Here is a 22,772-nt window from a genome sequence, read left to right as displayed (position 1 = left end):
GGCTGTTTATTAATTCCTAAAGGAGGATTTAACACATTCATAATTTGAGTTGTAAGAATGTAAAGTAATAAATGAAACTGAATGTTTAAAATGTCTTCATTGTCTTCTCTTAGCAGATGTCAGTCTGCAGGAGGATTTAAAGGATTATAAGATCAGTTTGAACAGTCTTGATTGTGTGACAGAACACATCACTGAAGAGACAGGAACCTCCCTCACTGACATCTACACAGAGCTCTACGTCACAGTGGGAGAGAGTGAAGGGGTTAATAACCAACATGAGGTGTGGCAGATAGAGACACTTTCCAAGAAGAAGATTCTCCGTGACAAACCAATCAACTGCTGTCACATCTTTAAAGTCCTCCTCCTTGGCAGAGAGACACCCATCAGAATAGTTCTGACCAAAGGCATCGCTGGCATTGGAAAAACATTCTCTGTGCGTAAGTTCACTCTGGACTGGGCAAAGGGTTTGGAAAATCAAGATGTCATTCTCCTGGTTCCCTTCTCATTCCGGGAGCTGAACTTGGTCAGAGATGAGCAGTACAGTCTTCTCACACTGATCCATGTTTTCCACCCAACGTTAAAGAAGGTCACAGCAGAGCAGCTCGCTGTCTGGAAAGTTGGCTTCATCTTTGATGGTCTAGATGAAAGCAGGTTTTCATTGAACTTCCCCAACAATTATATAATTTCTGATGTCACAGTGAAATCATCAGTGGACGTGCTGTTGACAAACCTCATCGAGGGGAAACTGCTCCCATTGGCTGTCATCTGGATAACTACCAGACCTGCAGCAGCCAATCAGATCCCTCCTAAACATGTTGACATGGTGACAGAAGTACGAGGGTTCACAGACACCCAGAAGGAGGAGTTCTTCATGAAGAGATTCAGTGATGAGAAGCTGGCCAGCACAATCATCTCACACATGAAGACATCAAAGAGCATCCACATCATGTGTCACATCCCAGTCTTCTGTTGTATCACTGCTACCGTTCTGGAGGACATGTTGAAGACAGACGAGACAGGACAGCTGCCCAAGACCCTGACTCAGATGTACAGCCACTTCCTGTTGGTCCAGACAAACAGGAAGAAGCAGAAGTATGATGAGTGTCATGAACTGAATCAACAGCAGCTCGTGGAGACGGACAGGGCAGTCCTTCTGAAGCTGGGCAGGCTGGCGTTTGAACATCTGCAGAAAAGTAGCATCATGTTCTACCAAGAAGACCTGGAAGAGTGTGGTCTTGATGTGAAAGACGCCTCGCTGTACTCAGGAGTGTGCACAGAGATCTTCAAGAGAGAGAGTGTAGTCTTCCAGAAAACAGTCTACAGCTTTGTTCATCTGAGCATCCAGGAGTTTCTGGCTGCAGTGTACCTGTTCCACTGTTTCACACAGAGGAACATGGAGGTCCGGGAGCAATTCCAAGTTGAGTATTACAACAGTGACAGTTCCCTCTCTGACTTCCTGAAGGCTGCTATGAAAAAATCCCTGCAGAGTGAGAATGGTCGCCTGGACCTCTTTGTTCGCTTCCTTCATGGTCTCTCACTGGAGTCCAACCAGAGTCTGTTAGGAGACCTGCTGGGTCAGACAGAGAACAGTCCAGAGGAGATCCGGAGAACCATAAAGAACCTGAAGGAGATGGTCACTTATCATGACACAGGCTGCATGACGCAGGCACCCTACGCCAACGTCAGCTACGTCCTCGTATGCTTCGCCATCGTCGCCACCATTGTCGCCACCATCGTCGCCACCATCGTCGCCACCATCGTCGCCACCACCACCATCGCCTACGCCTTCTTCAACAACGGACTCGCCATCGCCGGACTCGCCATCGCCGGACTCGCCATCGCCGGACTCGCCATCGCCGCCATGGCCGGCGCCGCAATCGTCGCCGTCGCCGGCGACGTTTGTGGCAACATCGGCAACAGACAGAGAGACCGCAACAACCTGAAGACGAAGTTTAATGACAGCTTCTCTCCTGACAGATGTATCAACATCTTCCACTGTCTGATGGAGATGAATGACCCCTCAGTAAGTCACGGGATCCAACGGCACCTGGAGTCAGAGAGCAGATCAGGGAAAAAACTCTCTCAGACCAAGTGTTCAGCTCTGGCCACCATGCTGCAGATGTCAGAGGAGGTTCTGGAGATGTTGGACCTGGACAAATACAACACAGACATGGAGGGGCGACACAGATTGATCCCAGCTTTGAGGAACTGCACAACAGCCAGGTTAGTAGTTATGTTAGTAATATAAACATGTTAGATCACCTTTCACTTATATATTACATGCATTCATCCAACATGAATAAACATACTTAACATGCAAGCATGCAAGCACACACACACACACACACACACACACACACACACACACACACACACACACACACACACACACACACACACACACACACACACACACACACACACACACACACACACACAACACAAGACAAGACAAGACAAGACAAGACAACTGTGCGGTGATGGAAAAAAGTACTCACATATTTTACTTAATTAAAAAGTATCAATATTGCAATGTAGAAATACTCAGTTACAAGTGAAAGTCCGGAATTAAAAGTGTATGTGTGTGTGTGTGTGTGTGTGTGTGGGTGTGTGGGTGTGTGGGTGGGTGGGTGCGTGCGTGCGTGCGTGCGTGCGTGCGTGCGTGCGTGTGTGTGTGTGTGGGTGCGTGTGCGTGTGTGTATTGGTGTTTTGTTTTTGGGTTAGGTGTTTTGTTTGTGGGGGTTCGAGGCCTGAAAAGGTTGGGAACCCTTGCTGTAGTTTACAGAGACAACTTTCCATCTGTCCTCTGGTTCTCTGTTCTTACTGTCATCCTGTTAAAGGGATATTTCACTTTAAAACAGTTTTTAAGTTGCTTGATTCAGTATTTAGATATTTGATATTCATTTTATCAGACACCCCCTTCCTATACAAACCCATTGTAACTTCAAACTCCACTTTTTAACATGTTAGATTCATCAAAAACACCCGTCCTTATTTCAGGTGACTCATCTTGCCCTCCTAATACGTGAGGGGGCCGTGTTTCTTTGATTACTTTTTTCATTTATTTTATTAAAAAAAAATATATATATATATATATATATATATATATATATATACATATTTAAAATAAATGAAAAAAACAGGAAGAAGCAGAAGTATGATGAGTGTCATGAACTGAATCAACAGCAGCTCGTGGAGACGGACAGGGCAGTCCTTCTGAAGCTGGGCAGGCTGGCGTTTGAACATCTGCAGAAAAGTAGCATCATGTTCTACCAAGAAGACCTGGAAGAGTGTGGTCTTGATGTGAAAGACGCCTCGCTGTACTCAGGAGTGTGCACAGAGATCTTCAAGAGAGAGAGTGTAGTCTTCCAGAAAACAGTCTACAGCTTTGTTCATCTGAGCATCCAGGAGTTTCTGGCTGCAGTGTACCTGTACCACTGTTTCACACAGAGGAACATGGAGGTCCGGGAGCAATTCCAAGTTGAGTATTACAACAGTGACAGTTCCCTCTCTGACTTCCTGAAGGCTGCTATGAAAAAATCCCTGCAGAGTGAGAATGGTCGCCTGGACCTCTTTGTTCGCTTCCTTCATGGTCTCTCACTGGAGTCCAACCAGAGTCTGTTAGGAGACCTGCTGGGTCAGACAGAGAACAGTCCAGAGGAGATCCGGAGAACCATAAAGAACCTGAAGGAGATGGTCACTTATCATGACACAGGCCGCATGACGCAGGCCCCCTACGCCAACGTCAGGTACGTCCTCGTATGCTTCGCCATCGTCGCCACCATTGTCGCCACCATCGTCGCCACCATCGTCGCCACCATCGTCGCCACCATCGTCGCCACCACCACCATCGCCTACGCCTTCTTCAACAACGGACTCGCCATCGCCGGACTCGCCATCGTTGGACTCGCCATCGCCGCCATGGCCGGCGCCGCAATCGAGAGCTTGTAGATCTGCTATTATGTTTTTGATCGTGAAAATGTGTGCAGATTTTTCAATATATACAGTATTTTTTAAAGCGAACATTTCTAACTCAAATCTTTGCTTCTGGGGGATTCTACAAATGTCTTCTATCCTAACAGTTTTTTGAAAAAACGTATGTGTTGCTATAATATCAGTGCTGCTCAAACCTTTTTCATGTCAAGGACCCCCAAAATTATATGTATTTGGCCGCGGACCCCCATCTCAAAATATGTTGTTCCAGAAGCAAAGATTTGAGTTACAAATATTCGCTTTAAAAAATATAAAAGATTAGCACAAATGTTCAAGATTTTTCTAAAATAACAGATTTACAAGCTCATAGCGCGGCACTCTGTGCTATTTTTGCCAATATATAAAATAATGGTTTAAGTGGTTACAGAGATGTGTTCCCGGTCTTAATGGGTTAACTTCCTTGACAGTGAACTTCTAACCGCGAGCTGAACCTGGATCCGCTGTGTGATGCACTGAAGAATCCTCATTGTAGACTGGAAACTCTACGGTCATATTCATTTACAAAACTTATTTCATAATGTATTTATCATTTGATTATACTATGAATATTGTGGTGATTCTTTATTTGTATAGTGTGAATAAGGTTGATATCATAGTCACACACTTTGACTATAATAATGATAAGGTACATTGACTACAGTACGTGTTACAATTGAGATACATTCACCATTTCTTTCTTTCTTTCTTTCTTTCTTTTCATGCTGAACAGTCAAGTTGAACCCAAGCGCAGACTCAAACACAGAGGCATGAATAAGATAAAAATAGAAGTATTTAATGCCTGCAAAGCAGAGCAAACACACAAAAAGCTAGAAGTAGGTAAAAATATAACAAAGGAACGGGCAAAAACTAAGGCTGAAGTTTATCTGGCTGGGCAGGTGAAGCAAGGCGAGGTCCAGGGATTCCAAAAAAGTACTCACATATTTTACTTAAGTAAAAGGTATCAATATTGCAATATAGAAATACTCTGTTACAAGTAAAAGTCCAAAAGTATTGACATCAAAATGTACTTAAAGTACCCAAAGTAGAAAGTAGTCATTATGCAGAATGTCCCATTTCAAGTTTTCAAATGCATAGAAATAATTTGAATATAGCAGATCTACAAGCTCACAATGCGTCACATCGCGACACATTGTGAGCTTGTAGATTGGCTATTTTCAAATGGCCGAAATGTATATAGGGCTGAAGGGGTTTATGTATGTTTTGTAATAATAATCAAAATCTACAAATGAACTATCAACTAAAGTTTTTAAATAATTGTAGTGGAGTAAAAGGTACAATATTTGCCTCTGAGATGTAGTGGAGTAGAAGTAAAAGTACTGAAAACTGGAAATACTCCAGTAAAGTAAAGATACCTCAGCATTTTACTTAAGTACAGTACTTGAGTACATGTACTTAGTTACTTTGCACCACTGCAACTGTGCACACGCCCTCCATTTACCTCACTCTATTCCTGCAAGCACAGGAGTGTGTGTGTGTGTGTGTGTGTGTGTGTGTGTGTGTGTGTGTGTGTGTGTGTGTGTGTGTGTGTGTGTGTGTGTGTGTGTGTGTGTGTGTGTGTGTGTGTGTGTGTGTGTGTGTGTGTGTGTGTGTGTGTGTGTGTGTGTTTAAGGACTTTTAATACCTTTTTAATACCAAATTCGCCAAATTGTCAAATATTGCAGAAGAAATGGGCAAACATTGTGAAAATAGCCAATCTACAAGCTCTGCGAGGCGTTGTGAGTTTGTAGATCGGCTTTATAGATTTCTTTGGCTATTCAAAAATAGCAGATCTACAAGCTATGAGCTTGTAGATCTTCTATTATTTTTTTGATCGTGAAAACGTGTGCAGATTTTTGAATATATACAGTATTTTTTAAAGCAAACATTTCTAACTCAAATCTTTGCTTCTGGGGGATTCTACAAATGTCTTCTAAATCCTAACAGTTTTTTGAAAAAAACGTATGTGTTGCTATAATATCAGTGCTGCTCAAACCTTTTTCATGTCAAGGACCCTCAAAATTATATGTATTTGGCCGCGGACCCCCATCTCAAAATATGATGTTCCAGGGACCCCCCCAAGAAGCAAAGATTTGAGTTACACATATTCGCTTTAAAAAATATAAAAGATTATCACAAATGTTCAAGTTCTTTTTAAAATAACAGATTTACAAGCTCATAGCGCGGCACTCTGTGCTATTTTTGCCAATGTATAAAATAATGGTTTAAGTGGTTACAAAGATGTGTTCGCGGTCTTAATGGGTTAACATCCTTGACAGTGAACTTGGCTGATCTGTTTGATCATTTCTTATTTTACTTTCTTCCTTTTTTTCTGTCTTAATTTCTTTTTATGCTGAACAGTCAAGTTGAACCCAAGCGCAGACTCAAACACGGAGGCAGGAATAATATTAAAATATATCCAGGAGTTCACAATGCTCACAATGCGTCGCATCGCAACACATTGTGAGCTTGTAGATTCGCTATTTTCAAATGACCGGAATGTATATAGGGCTGAAGGGGTTTTGTAATAATAATCAAAATCTACAAATTAACTATCAACTAAAGTTCTTTAATAATTGTAGTGGAGTAAAAGGTACAATATTTGCATTTGAGATGTAGTGGAGTAGATGTAAAAGTACTGAAAACTGGAAAAACTCCAGTAAAGTAAAGATACCTCAAAATTGTACTTAAGTACAATACTTGAGTACATGTACTTAGTTACTTTGCACCACGGCATCTGTATACACGCCCTCCGTTTACCTCACTCTGTTCCTGCAAGCACAGGTGTGTGTGTGTGTGTGTGTGTGTGTGTGTGTGTGCGTGTGTGTGCGTGTGTGTGCGTGTGCGTGCGCGTGCGCGCGCGCGGTGAAAGGTTATAGCAACAGTCAGACCAAGCAGAGCATTAGTGAAGGTGTACAGAGGATGCTCTTTTAAACAATAAACTTATGGTCATTACTTATGTTTACTCACTTTAATGAGGAATTACCAAGTTACTTAATACATCAATGCAAGTTTCTTGCTGTACAGTGGTTCCCCCATGGGGGGGTCTGCAAATTATTTTTGGGGGGTCCCCAGATGATTATCTTAATATGCAGCAATTACAATTTAAGGACTTTTAAGACCTTTTTAATACCAAATTCGCCAAATTGTCAAATATTACAGAAGAAATAGGCAAATATTGTGAAAATGGCCGATCTACAAGCTCACAACGCCTCGCAGTGCGAGGCGTCGTGATTGTGTAGATCGGCTATTTTCACAGTATTTATATGTGGAGCCGAGTCAAAAGTCAAACTAAATCCTCAACCCCTACGATTCCAAGTGCTTGTCAGGGTGGGGGTCACCTGTTCAAATATTGGTGTTTTGTTTTTGGGTTAGGTGTTTTGCAGTTTACAGAGACAACTTTCCATCTGTCTTCTACTTCTCTGTTCTCTGGTTCTCTGTTCTTACTGACATCCTGTTAAAGGTATATTTCACTTTATAAAAAAGACATTTTATCGTCTACTCAGGCTTTGGTGACTCCCCAAGACAGTTTTTAAGTTGCTTGATTCAGTATTTAGATATTTGATATTTATTTTATCAGACACCCCCTTCCTATACAAACCCATTGTAACTTCAAACTCCATTTTTTAACATGTTAGATTCATCAAAAACACCCGACCTTGGTTCTGGTGATTCATCTTGCCTTCTTTCTTATAAAAAAAAGAATTAAAAAAAAACCCAAAATATTAAAAATAAATGTAATAGAAAAAAACACGGTCTCCTCACGCATTAGAAGGACATTATCAGAACAAAGGACGGGTGTTTCCGAAGAATCTAACATCGTTAAAATGAAGTTACACTGGGTTTGTATAGGAAGGGGGCGTGTCTGATAAAATGAATATCAAATATCTAAATATTGAATCAAGCAACTTTCCGTAAAAACTGTCCGTAGTGCTCACAAAAGCTTGAGTAGACGATAACATTACCCTTTTTTTAAAAAGTGAAATATCCCTTTAATGTCTGTAGAACTACATAGACAATCTCTTAGTTAACTTCCTTGACAGTGAACTTGGCTGATCTGTTTGATAATTACTTATTTTACATGAATCTGTCATTACAGACTTGTTGGCTGTAACCTCAAGAAGAAACACATTGAAGTTGTGGCTTCAGCTCTCAGTTCTAATCAATCCCATCTAAGACACCTGGACTTAAGTTCTAACCGCGAGCTGAACCTGGATCCGCTGTGTGATGCACTGAAGAATCCTCATTGTAGACTGGAGACTCTACGGTCATATTCATTTACAAAACTTATTTCATCATTTATTTATCATGTGATTATACTATGAATATTGTGTTGATGCTTTATTTGTAGAGTGTGAATAAGGTTGATATCATAGTGACACACTTTGACTAGAATAATGATAAGGTACAGTGACTACAGTACGTGTTACTATTACAATTGAGATACATTCACCCTTTCTTTCTTTCTTTCTTTCTTTCTTTCTTTCTTTCTTTCTTTCTTTCTTTCTTTCTTTCTTTTTATGCTGAACAGTCAAGCAGACTCAAACACGGAGGCAGGAATAATATTAAAATAGAAGTATTTAATGCCTGCCAAGCAGAGCAAACACAAAAAGGTAGAAGTAGGTAAAAAATATAACAAAGGAACGGGCAAAAACTAAGGCTGAAGTTTATCTGGTTGGGCAGGTGAAGCGAGGCGAGGTCCAGGGATTCGAAAAAAGTAGAGTAGTAAAAAGTATCAATATTGCAATATAGAAATACTCTGTTAACAAGTAAAAGTCCGGAATTAAAAATGTACTAGAGTAAAAGTACAAAAGTATTGACATCAAAATGTACTTAAAGTACCCAAAGTAGAAAGTACTCATTATGCAGAATGTCCCATTTCAAGTTTTCAAATGCAAAAAAATAATTTGAAAATAGCAGATCTACAAGCTCACAATGCGTCACATCGCGACACATTGTGAGCTTGTAGATCGGCTATTTTCAAAATCTACAAATTAACTATCAACTAAAGTTTTTAAGTAATTGTAGTGGAGCAAAATGTACAATATTTGCCTCTGAGATGTAGCGGAGTAGAAGTAAAAGTACTGAAAACTGGAAACACTCCAGTAAAGTAAAGATACCTCAAAATTGTACTTAAGTACAGTACTTGAGTACATGTACTTAGTTACTTTGCACCACTGCAACTGAGTTTGGTGTGTGTGTGTGTGTGTGTGTGTGTGTGTGTGTGTGTGTGTGTGTGTGTGTGTGTGTGTGTGTGTGTGTGTGTGTGTGTGTGTGTGTGTGTGTGTGTGTGTGTGTGTGTGTGTGTGTGTGTGTGTGTGTGTGCGTGCGTGCGTGCGTACGTGTGTCTTAATATCCAGGAATTACAATTTAAGGACTTTTAAGACCTTTTTAATACTAAATTTGCCAAATTGTCAAATATTGCAGAAGAGAAGAGTGTCTGGAGAACTACATAGAAGATCTCTTAGTTAACTTCCTTGACAGTGAACTTGGCTGATCTGTCTGATCATTTATTATTTTACATTAATCTGTCATTACAGACTTGTTGACTGTGACCTCCAAAAGGAACACATTGAAGTAGTGGCTTCAGCTCTCAGTTCTAATCCATCCCATCTAAGACACCTGGACTTAAGTGATAACGGGCTGGACCTGGAGGACCTGGCTCTGCTGTTTGATGCACTGAAGAATCCTCATTGTAGACTGGTGACTCTACGGTCAGATTCATTTACAAAACTTATTTTCATCATTTATTTATCATGTGATTATACTATGAATGTTGTGGTGATGCTTTATTTGTGGAGTGTGAATATATCATAGTGACACACTTTGAGTAGAACAATTATAAGGTACAGTGACTACAGTTCGTGTTACAATTACAATTGAGATACATTCTTTCTTTCTTTCTTTCTTTCTTTCTTTCTTTCTTTCTTTCTTTCTTTCTTTCTTTCTTTCTTTCTTGTTACGCTGAATAGTCAAGTTGAACCCAAGTGCAGACTCAAACATACAGAGGCAGGAATAAGTCGAAAATCTAAGTCTCTAATGCCTGCCAAGCAGAGCAACACAAAAAGGTAAAAGTTGGCAAAAATCAAACAAAGGAACAGGCCAAAACGAAGGCCAAAGTTTTTCTATCTTGGCAGGTGAGTTGAGGTCCAGGGATCCAGCAACAACAGAGCTGGCAAACAGAGGAGTCACAAACCAGCTAAGTTGAGACAGGAGCGTGGTGTGCGCTCTGCTCTGTGTTGCAGACAGACAGAGAATTTATTTTACCGTCCATCCCCGTAGATAATGACCATTAACATGCTCCATACTGATGACGTTCCAACCTGTATCTTCCCGGTGGCTTTTGTTTGCGTTTCACCTGCTAAAAAACCTCCATGGTGTTCAGCAGTGCAGTGCGCATGAGATTAACTGTTTCAATCAGCTGTTAACGTTAAACGTGGCTCATTCAATAATGAACAGACAATATGGATTTTATAGCGTAATGACAACGCATGTGTCTCATTTTAAAACATGGGGGTGTGGCAGCTATCTGGGATTTGGGTGTGGGGTTATGTGGGAGTAGGGGGCTGGGGGTTTGTGGGGGTGGGTTTTGAAATGTTTAGAAAATAGCTGATAATAAAAAAAATAAAATAAAAAAAGATGCAATGCGATATGTGGTGAGCTTGTAGATTGGCTATTGTATGAAATAGAGTTAAAGTGGTTAAACTGTTCCTCATTTTGCTGTGGACCCCCAGGAACTCCCTCGAGGACCCCAGAGGTCCTCAGACCGCACTTTGAGAACCACTGCTCTAAGGATATGCAAAGAATATGATTGTAATTTAAATTCTATATTATATTATAGTAGAATTGAAGAAAATAGAATAAACAATTACGTTGCGCTTTTGGACAAACATATCAACACTTGGATGTGCCTAAGAGTGTTCTTGAGTGTTTGTAGATTTTATTTTTTAAGTATAAATGACAGCTAAGAAAACATTGGTTAATGTCAGAATCTTTGTGAAAACCAAGTAAATGGGTCCTAATAAGAAATCTCTTCTTAAGAATATTTGGTGAATGAGGCCCATGGATGTAAATGATCCCATTAACTATAACAATGATACATATTTTGCTACAGTATAAAATTGTAAATAGCAACTTTTTCAAATAATTAAGTAAAAAGTACAATATTTGCCTCTGAGATGTAGTGGAATAGAAGTATAAAGTATAATGGGAGTACTTAAGTAAAGTCAAAGTTCCTAAAATGTTACTTCAAGTACAGAACTTGAGTAAATGTAATTAGTTACTTTACACCACTGGTCTGTATTGTCTTTTGCTCCTGCAGATGTCCTATCAGCTTCACTTGTCTTAAATTGTCCATCAATTGTCCTTTGTTCTGTTTGGTCTTCTGTATACAATACTGTATATAAACTCTGTCCTCTCTGTTTGCTTGATCATCTGTTGTCAACCTGCTGCTGTCTGTTACCTGCATGTTGGAATATTAAGTAAAGACCATTTAGGTTGTTACTCCTGTCTGACTGCTCTTTCCAGCTCTTGTCTCCCTACTTGAAACCCCAGACAGTTCATCCAGACCAGGTCCTTTAATATGTGGCTGTAAGCAGGTTTTATTTATAGCAGACATTCAAACTTCTGGTGATTTATTTTTCATTTAGACTGATGAACTGCTCGGTGTCTCATTTGTCTAACCACTTATATGCTATATACTTCACTTTATGACTGTCCATATGTAAAAGCAGCAAAAATGCCTGATGTACAAGGCAAGCACGTTCCATCACCTATTTCCAAACATAAAATAACAACTACATGGGATCCATTGGAACACAGGTTATTCTTTCCATTTCCTGAAAAGTCACAGATTTGTGCTAAATCCAGCTTATTTACTCATACATATTTACTATAATCATGTTAAGAGTTATGTGCACTAATCTGTCAAATAAGCACATAGAGTTTAAACTTAATCATTCTCAGCTTAAAATATATGGTTAGGAAAGTAATTCATGATTTCAGTTGATATATTTAGTTAATATTTGCAAATTAATAATGGTAGATTTATGGCACATACTTTTAATTGAACCGTACAATTGTATATAAATAATTGTCTAGCATAATACATGTTAGCTGTAGTTTGGCATCAATTTAAACTATTTAGAGGAGTCAGTACCCTATCCCTCTAGTTATGTCATGATATGTGAACATTTGAGTGTCCTCAATTTAACATTGTATGACCACGGCCTGCTAGCCAGTACCATGGGAAGAAATAACATTACACTATATACAGTAAATATAAAACCAAGAAATGTTCCTAACTCCTCTCCTCCAAGCCATGCGGCAGTGAGTTTGTCCAGACGGGCTGCCTGGTGAAGATAATGGTAGCAGAAACACTGTAGTGTCAGGTAGTGGAGACATTGTGTTAGACAGTCAGACATTGTTGTTCATTGACATTGCATTGTTGTTCTACTTCCTACAGTGTGAAACATGAAGGAGAACTCTGGACAAATCCTCAACTCTTAAAAGGATGTGAGTATCTGTCTGTCTTTCTGTCTGTCTGTCTGTCTGTCTGTCTGTCTGTCTGTCTGTCTGTCTGTCTGTCTGTCTGTCAGTCAGTATCCCATATTAACATGTTCTACACTGTTTTATACTCTGTTGGTCCCTCCCTCCCTGGTTGCTCTCCTGAAAACTCTTCAGTAGAGCTAAGTCCTTAGGATGAATTCAAAAGCAATTGTTTGGCAAGAGCTCCGCTAAAAAAATAAAGCCCCGAGATCCGAGATTCCAAAATCATTGGATAACATTGGATGCAATCCTATTCTAACGTTATGCCTATTTCCTTTTGTTTTGATTATGGAATAGGCCTATAGAATGAGTTTGTTTATCCTGCTTGAATTATATCTTATATTTTCCAACTTATGTAATTACTCAATGTATAATTATGAATTATTGAATTCTGGTATTATTATGAATGATCTTTTGCTCTACGTCCTTAATTGGCATAACTACTAAATTATTAAAAAATAATTGGCTACTCTAAATTTTAATAAAAGAAAGGAAAAATGCCCATAACTCGGTGACCATTGCGCTGATCAGCTCAATGCAGGACTGGATGTGAAGGTTGCGTAGCGGCCCGAACATCTAGTACTTAAAAAATAGACGACCAACCGTACAAGCTCACAAAGTGTTGCATCGTGATGCATTGTGAGCTTTTAGATCAGCTACATTTCAAAAATAGCAAAAATAGCTGATCTACATGCATGAATTTGTTTGGTCAAATAAAGGTTGATGATGATGACGATGGTGATATTGTTGATGATTGGATGATGGATCCCTTGCGTGTGTGTGTGTGCGAGCAAATTATATTTATAATGTTTACTGACTTATGTTCTCATCAGATTTCCATCCTCTCACACTGGACACCAACACAGCAAACAGAAACCTCTGTCTGTCTGAGAACAACAGAAAGGTGACACGGGTGAGCCAGGCTCAGTCGTATCCTCCTCATCCTGACAGGTTTGATGACAGGGCATATGTTATGTGTACAGAGGGTCTGACTGGATGCTGTTACTGGGAGGTAGAGTGGAGTGGAACAGTTGACATAGCAGTGATTTACAGAGAAGTCAACAGGAAAGTAAGTGATTTTGGACGTAATGACAAGTCCTGGACTCTGAAATGTTACCATGATGCTAACAAATACACTGTCAGACACAATGGTAGGTTAACTGACCTCCCTGTCTGCCCCTCTGGCTCCCACAGAGTAGCAGTGTATTTGGACTGCCCTGCTGGGGTTCTGTCCTTCTACAGAGTGTCCTCTGACACACTGACACACCTGTACACCTTCCACAACACATTCAGTCAACCCCTCTACCCAGCGTTTTATACTAAGTCTGCTTCCTCAGTGTCTCTGTGTCAGGAGAGATAATGGACCTCATTCATGATGCTTGAATATGCACACATTTTATACTCAAAATGAACAGAACAGATTAGAATAGAGTCTGATTAATCATTTTTCTTCATTCTTGATTTTTTTCCTACAAGCTCAAGACACGTTTTGAGCTTGTAGATTGACTATTTTTGGCTAATGGCCCCCCCAGAATGTGGATTCTGGGGTTCAAGTGGTTAAATTTGGGGAACATTTAAATTACGCTCTTCATATGCCAGTGGCCAGGTTAGAACAAATTTCTCAACCCTATGAGGAGAAAAATGGATGGGGACGGACAGACAGACCTTTTCATTTATTGTACTTATCAAAGCCATACATTTGATCAAATGTTATGTATTAATAACATATGCTTGTATTGATGTGTTGTGTGATGGATGGTGAGATGGGTTGTACAATGGTGTGCTTATTTACTCTTATGTAATGCTTTGAGCAGCCATATAGTATCCTGTGTAAAGTCTACCTGCTTTGTCACATGGTTTCAAATAAACACAATTAGAAAGTCACCTTGTTTTGCTAAGTGCAATCCTTCTATCTTTATAAGAGAATGTATTTAAGGAGCATACACCCAGTGGTGTGTTCTAGATTTTTTTGGAGGGTATACTATAACTATACCCTCCCTAGTTTCTCCCACATGCACGGCACGCACGCGTGTATATAATTGTTTTATGTAAAAAGAAAATGCGCGACGCGTTTTGAGCTTGTATATCTGCTATTTTTTAATAGCCAAAGAAATCTTAAAATTACATTGATGCGTTCCCGGTCTTAATGGGTTAAAAGAGTATCATTGCAAAACTAAATCTGAGGAAGAAAATGAGGATGTAGATTATTGCTATGCCCTATACGACAGAAATGGTTGCTGATGTTTTAACCAAGCCTCTGACAAAAGGCTACGTTTGAAAAATGTACATATTATTTGTTTGGAGAGTGATGTGATTTGCCAGGTCCAATTAAAATGCCAGAGAGGAAAAGAGATTATATGTTTTTGTTGTAAGATGTGTTCTAGGGAGCTATGAACATGTGTTTGAGTGGAGGGTGTAGTGAGTATTGAACATAATGATGTGTTGTTCTAGGGAGCTATGAACATGTGTTTGAGTGGAGGGTGTTGAGTATTGAACATAATGATGTGTTGTTCTATAGGGAGCTATGAACATGTGTTTGAGTGGAGGGTGTTGAGTATTGAACATAATGATGTGTTGTTCTATAGGGAGCTATGAACATGTGTTTGAGTGGAGGGTGTTGAGTACTGAACATAATGATGTGTTATAGGGAGCTATGAACATGTGTTTGAGTGGAGGGTGTTGAGTATTGAACATAATGATGTGTTGTTCTAGGGAGCTATGAACATGTGTTTGAGTGGAGGGTGTTGAGTATTGAACATAATGATGTGTTGTTCTAGGGAGCTATGAACATGTGTGTGAGTGGAGGGTGTAGTGAGTATTGAACATAATGATGTGTTGTTCTATAGGGAGCTATGAACATGTGTTTGAGTGGAGAGTGTTGAGTATTGAACATAATGATGTGTTGTTCTAGGGAGCTATGAACATGTGTTTGAGTGGAGGGTGTTGAGTATTGAACATAATGATGTGTTGTTCTAGGGAGCTATGAACATGTGTGTGAGTGGAGGGTGTAGTGAGTATTGAACATAATGATGTGTTGTTCTATAGGGAGCTATGAACATGTGTTTGAGTGGAGAGTGTTGAGTATTGAACATAATGATGTGTTGTTCTAGGGAGCTATGAACATGTGTTTGAGTGGAGGGTGTTGAGTATTGAACATAATGATGTGTTGTTCTAGGGAGCTATGAACATGTGTGTGAGTGGAGGGTGTAGTGAGTATTGAACATAATGATGTGTTGTTCTATAGGGAGCTATGAACATGTGTTTGAGTGGAGAGTGTTGAGTATTGAACATAATGATGTGTTGTTCTAGGGAGCTATGAACATGTGTGTGAGTGGAGGGTGTAGTGAGTATTGAACATAATGATGTGTTGTTCTATAGGGAGCTATGAACATGTGTTTGAGTGGAGAGTGTTGAGTATTGAACATAATGATGTGTTGTTCTATAGGGAGCTATGAACATGTGTTTGAGTGGAGAGTGTTGAGTATTGAACATAATGATGTGTTGTTCTATAGGGAGCTATGAACATGTGTTTGAGTGGAGAGTGTTGAGTATTGAACATAATGATGTGTTGTTCTAGGGAGCTATGAACATGTGTTTGAGTGGAGGGTGTTGAGTATTGAACATAATGATGCATAAAGCCATGTTATTGTTGTGACGTCATGACGTGCCTGCGTGCCACACTCTGTCTGCTAATGCACTCTGAGCATGTGCAGAATAAACATGCCTTTCATTCCTGGCTAAACTCCATCAGTGACGTGTTTTATTATGGACCCACGACCACCATTGGTTACTATACACGCTGTTACTGAACACAACATGTTCAGTAACAGGAGTCTCCGTTGTCTCCAGGGACGTGCACAGATAGACTCTAGGTGGCGCTAGAGCACCTGCCCTTTGCCCTCTTTACCAGAAGTGCCCCTTTTTTCAGTTTACATGGGGGTCGTCAACAGGGGGTCCGGGACCCCTAGGGGGTCCTCAGAGTTACTACAGGGGGTCCGCCAAATCTTTATGTGATATGACTTTTCTTTTTACCATAACCACTCGAAACCTAGCATCCCTTTTCTGAGACTTTAGCCAAAAATAGCCGATCTACAAGCTCACAACGCCTCGCAGCGCGAGGCGTTGTGGGCTTGTAGATCGGCTATTTTAGGCAAAGAGGTATAGGTGTAGAGGGAAAAAAGAGCAGACCAAGTCAACAAAAAGAAGTATAATTTACTTGAGCACCTGCCCCTCAAAATGTCTGTGCACGCCACTGGTTGTCTCTCTTTAGTAAACTCAAAACACATTTTCAGGCTGGGATTCCAGACCAGTTTCATCCAATGAGGAGAGAGAACTACTTACAGGATACAGGATAAACAGGTGACATAGGAAGTGATGACACAAACACATGAGCAGACACCATCGGAACTGGAACACTACAATTGAAGCTGATCTCTCTCCTGATTGGACGAAATTGCCATAGTTTCATCAACTATTACCAGTGTTACTCAAATGTACTCAAATGTTTTACTTAAGTAAAAGTATTAATAATGCAATGCAGAACTACACTGTCGCAAGTACAAGTTTGGTAATCAAATATTACTTGAGTAAAAGTGCAAAAGTATTGGCATCAAAATGCACTTAAAGTACAAAAGTAAAAGTACTCATCATGCAGAGTTTCCCATTTCACAAGTTTCAAATGTGTAAAAATATGTTGACAATAGCAGATCTACAAGCTTGTGAGCTTGTAGATCTGCTATTTTTCAAATGACCGAAATGTAAAATACGGCTGAAGTGGTTAATGTATGTTGTGTAATATTAATCAAAATCTATAAAGTAACTAGTAACTAAGGTTTTCAAATAATTGTAGTGGAGTATAAGTATAATGTGCCTCTGAGATGTAGTGGAGTAAAAGTAAAGGTACTGACAACTCTAGTACTCTAGTAAAGTGAAAATCCTCAAAATTGTGTTGTGAGTAAATGTACTGTAGTTACTTTACACCACTTTACACCACTGACTATATTGCACACCCCATGAAGCCTTAAATTCATTGAGATGTGTTTGTTTTTCATCCATTCCTGAACCAATAATGTGATGACCAGGTCATTGTTTAACAAAAACTAAAAAAAAAAATCCATGAATTGAAGTCTCCATGGGGTGACTAATCCATAGATTTTTTTTTTTTTGTGAACTATCCCTTTAATCTAGCTTGCTGTAAGGACAAGCTGAATCATAAGACAGACTGAACCAAAACAATATCTATCAGGACTAAACTCTGCCTCATAATAAGTTAATCATCTGTGTAACCATGTTTAACCATTATTTTATATTTTGGTTGTTCAAAAAAGAGTAGAGCACAGAGTGCCGCGCTATGAGCTTGTAGATCTGCTATTTTTGAAAGATCTTGAACATTAGTGCAAATCTTTGAATATATATATATATATATTTAAAGCGAACATTTTTTACTCAAATCTTTGCTTCTGGGGGGTCCCTGGAACAACATATTTTGAGGTGGGGGTCCGCGGCCAAATACATATAATTTTGGGGGGTCCTTGAGATGAAAAAGGTTTGAGAACCACTGATATAGCAAGTTTTTTCAAAAAACTGTTAGGATTTAGAAGAGTGTAGAATCCCCCAGAAGCAAAGATTTTAGTTACAAATGTTCACTTTGAAATACATACATTTAAAGATTTGCACAAATGTTCAAGATTTTTCAAAAATAGCAGATCTACAAGCTCATAGCACGGCTGTGCTATGAGCTTGTAGATCTGCTATTTTTGAAAAGCCAAATAAATCTAGAAACGACACACAGATGAGTTCCCGGTCTTAATGGGTGAACTATTGGTGTGATCCCTGTGTTCCTTGTGGCAGAGCTACCGTAGCAGAGTTATTGTTCTTCTCCCCATTATTTCATCACGTACATTAAAGCATTGGTTCTCAAAGTGGGGTCCGGGGACCCCCAGGGGTCCTTGAGGGAGTTCCAGGGGGTCCCCAGCTAAATGATAGATTAGGCACCAAATGGACCCTTATGGGTCTGTAACTCTGAGAGTGTACAAATGGAACCAAATGGACCCTAACGGGTCCATATGGCTCCATTTGTACACTCTCAGAGTTAAATTGACATAGATTTTACATGTCTGTAGCCTCTAATGCATGTCAAACTGGGGGTCCTTGAAATGAAAATGGTTGAGAATCACTGCTAGAGCCGTAACAAATCTTCTCTTATGGGGGTCCCTGGCATATCTTTTGAAATGGGGGTCTAATAAGTGTCAATTTGGGGGTCCTTGACATGAAAAAGTTTGAGAACCACTGCATTAAAGCATTACCATCACCACCCGGAATATTGTCTCTGACTCCTATGTCCTCATCCATCACTGATTGATCCAGAATTACAAAAACAAAAAAACAAAACTAGCACAAAACACAGTGCAGAGACAGCAGGGGTGATGCAACTTTGATGATATAGAGGGCCACCATATTTACACACTCACTCCAGAGGGACACATTGCATTTACTGTAAAGAAACCTCTTATCTTCCTATTGTAACTTTTTTAGTAAATGAATGCCGTACTTCATCATTCTATGTCACACAAGGGTAGCAAAAATAGCAGATCTACAAGCTCAAAACGCGCCGCGCTGCGACGCGTTTTGAGCTTGTAGATCTGCTATTTTAGTTTTTTTTTATTGGAATCCTGAATAGTGTTTTCCTGTTTTTGAATTGGAATCCTGAAAAGTAAAAGTTGTGTTTAATTTCAAATGCATTTAGTTATACTTATGTTAACTTTATGAACTTAAATACAAATACATTGGACTTCAAAAAAACAATAGAATTGTAATACTAGTCATTAAGCTACTAATATAGACTGAAGTAATTAAAGCGGGTCATGTTTGCATGTTTGGAATTGTAACAGCTGAAATCAATAATATATCACTATTCTGATATTAACCTGCGGGCTGCATAAGTGAAGGTGGGGGGCCGTGGATGTGGCCCCCGGGCCGCCAGTTGCCCATGTACTGTATGTTCTACAGTGTGTCTGACACCATGACTCTCCTCCACTGGTCCACACCATGTTCACACACAACCTCCTCCACTGGTCCACACCATGTTCACACACAACCTCCTCCACTGGTCCACACCATGTTCACACACACAACCTCCTCCACTGGTCCACACCATGTTCACACACAACCTCCTTCACTGGTCCACACCATGTTCACACACAACCTCCTCCACTGGTCCACACCATGTTCACACACAACCTCCTCCACTGGTCCACACCATGTTCACGTTCACACACAACCTCCTCCACTGGTCCACACCATGTTCACACACAACCTCCATGCTGCATTTAATCTGTGTCCTCCAGTGGTGGAAAAAGTACTCAAATGTTTTACTTAAGTAAAAGTATCAATACTGCATTATAGAAATACTTTGTTACAAGTGTAGCACTGGCCCTTTTAGGAAAGTGCATAAAGAGGGGTGGCCAGTTTTTGTGGCCTCCTGTCTAGCCAGAAGCCTGGTTTGAGTGTTTGTGAGAGAGACCTGGAGGCATGAGGGGTACAGACTCATTCTCGGTAAGACAATCTGAAACAAATGACAAGGTTTTTATAACTCATTGTAACAATAGTATATATGAGTTTAGATAGGCTGACAATATGAGGCCTGTTGTTAATTATACTAATATATATCTGTACTTCCAGAAGCCTCCAGGTCCTTTGAGCAGCAGTACCCTGTGACTGTGCAGAGCCATGAGCATATATTGACTATTTGGGTACGTTTGTTATTTTGCTGTATTTTGTCATCTTGCTATAGGAGCCTAATGAATTGATGAATTGGGATGAATTGTAGGAGGGTTGGTCTATTATTTGATTTTTGTAGGAGCTGAACTAACATCACTGTTTTTCCCACCGTGCCATATATATATATATATATATATATATATATATATATATATATATATATATATATATATATATATATATATATATATATATATATATATATATATATATATATATATATATATATATATATATATATATATATATATATATATATATATACATATATATATATACACACACACACACACACACACACACACACACACACACACACACACACACACACACACTATTTAGACTGAGTGCAATAGGGTTGACTGAGGACAGAGCTATACTGGGCCATTAAGTAGCATTGCATGATTTTGGTTTTGCTTATTTGTAGTTTATTTTGATTTGCTTATTTGGTTACTTATTTACTTTATTTTCTTTTGGTTTTGCATTTTTTGGATTTGATTTGTTTAATTTCTGTATATTTAGTTTAGAGGCCCAAGTAGGCCCGAAGCCCTTAGCCTTATTGCCCCTTTGCCTCTTGAGTTTAGTCCCTTTTGCAGAACTCTAATACTAACCGCTTTCTTCCTTTCTGTATTTTAACCTGACTATTTTTATACCAATTGCTGAATAAACTTGACACATTTGATACATCAGCCTCTGGTTCTGTTAATTCTGAACCCGTACCTTCCTGCGGAACCTTACCTTGTTCAGTCCTCTATATAGATATAGATATCTCTCACACACACACACACACACACACACACACACACACACACACACACACACACACACACACACACACACACACACACACACACACACACACACACACACACACACACACACACACACAGTATATGGTTAATGTGTTTAAAGGATCCCTCACTCCTATATGTGTGGGTGGCGTAGTCATTGCTTTACATGGCCCTGCTACATTACAAGTAAAAGTCCAGAATTCAAAATTTACTTGAGTAAAAGTACAAAAGTATTGGCATCAAAATGTACTTAAAGTACCCAAAGTAAAAGTACTAAAATATTTGAAAATAGCAGATCTACAAGCTCACAAATGCTTTCTGAGCTTGTAGATCAGCTATTCGTTGCCAGTTCAAGATACATTCTAAAGGAGTTTAGTCGCCCTCTGGTGGCCGTTTGTGTTCAATGCACCTGTGGTAAAATGCAGTTGTACTGTATGTATGGCTGGCTGACTGACTGACTATAATAGGCGAGGTATAAAGCCTATCTATGCTATACTCTGCCTGTTTTTATGCTCCTATCTTTAATTCATCACTGTTTACTGTGTTCATGTTCATGTTTATGTGCTTGCAGTCGCACAGTACTGCTTTTATAATAGCTAATTGATTGAAATATGCAAATTATTGAATTGAATATTATGCACAATACAAAAATGTATGAAAAATAAATGGATTCTACGTAAAAATTAAAAGAAATAGTAGATTTGACCAGAACAAAGGAGAAATGTTTGATAGAGAGATGATTATCAATCTGTTGGAGGTTTTTACAGTCGGTCACGGACACATGTTTATGGGTCATGAGTAACTAGTAACTATCCCTTTATTTTTTTGTTTCCTACATTTTGTTTTTGATTATTATTTCAAAACATTTTCCGCAACATTTTTCATGAATTAGGAACAAATGCAATGATTTTTCAAAATAATGTCATGAATGAAGAAAAAATAAAAGATATTCCATAAATTAGAACAGGGGTCTTCAACGTTTTCAGACCAAGGACCCCCTAGCTGAGAGATATGAAGCAGGGACCCCCTACTCTATATTGTATAAAATTGTGTTTCCGATACACTTTTGCTGCTCATTTTTCCCTCTACACACCTATAACTCTTTGCCAAATATATTGGCTAAAGTTCTCCTCAGAAAAGGGATGCTAGGGTTCAAGTGGTTAATGTAAAAACAAATAATCATATCACACAAAGATTTGGGGGACCCCCTGTAGTAACTCTAGGGACCCCCCTGTTGAAGACCCCTGAATTAGAAAACTTAATGTTTATAAAGAAGTAGTGAAAATAGCCGACCTACAAGCTCACAATGATGCGACATTGTGAGCTTGTAGATCTGCTATTTTCACAAGCATCTTGGGTCCCGGGGAGACATCAATCATTTTGGGTCGCGAGCTAAAAGGGAAACACTGGGCGGGGCTACACAATACAATATTTATTTATGAAAATGAATAAATAAATAAAACATATTCGTTTTTTGAATTGCCATTACCAGTGGTGGAAAGTAAGTACGTTCTCCCAGAGAACATGGATGGTTTTGGTTCTAAGTCCACTTGTTTCTATGATGAAAGAACAAGTTAAAATGTGAATATCTTTCTGTGGATCTTTCTGTGAATATCTTACTGAATTTTGTTTCAGTTTAGATTAGAGAAGTTAGTTTAGATTAGGGAATTAATGTAATTTTAATTT

At 39.3% G+C, this 22,772-nt stretch overlaps 1 protein-coding gene and 1 long non-coding RNA gene across 2 annotated transcripts in view; one reads left to right on the top strand and one right to left on the bottom strand.

Moving 5' to 3' along the window:
• Window positions 1-22,772, top strand: part of LOC311050915 (NACHT, LRR and PYD domains-containing protein 3-like) — a 178,796-nt gene that overhangs the window by 31,165 nt on the left and 124,859 nt on the right. Inside the window, exons 14-15 of the mRNA XM_084065145.1 lie at window positions 114-2,223; window positions 8,069-8,236. Coding sequence (XP_083921271.1) covers window positions 114-2,223; window positions 8,069-8,236 — 2,278 coding nt within the window. The remainder of the gene's footprint in view (window positions 1-113; window positions 2,224-8,068; window positions 8,237-22,772) is intronic.
• LOC311050943 overlaps window positions 13,999-22,772 on the bottom strand; it is an 84,971-nt gene continuing 76,197 nt past the window's right edge. Inside the window, exon 2 of the long non-coding RNA XR_014601343.1 lies at window positions 13,999-14,181. This is a non-coding gene — a long non-coding RNA (uncharacterized lncRNA). The remainder of the gene's footprint in view (window positions 14,182-22,772) is intronic.

This window comes from Gymnoscopelus microlampas, assembly GCF_963454915.1.
Source record: "Gymnoscopelus microlampas genome assembly, chromosome: 8".
In the NCBI taxonomy this organism is placed as follows: Eukaryota; Metazoa; Chordata; class Actinopteri; order Myctophiformes; family Myctophidae; genus Gymnoscopelus; species Gymnoscopelus microlampas.
Note: the sequence above shows the minus strand (reverse complement) of the source record. Positions and strands in the feature narration are given on the sequence as shown.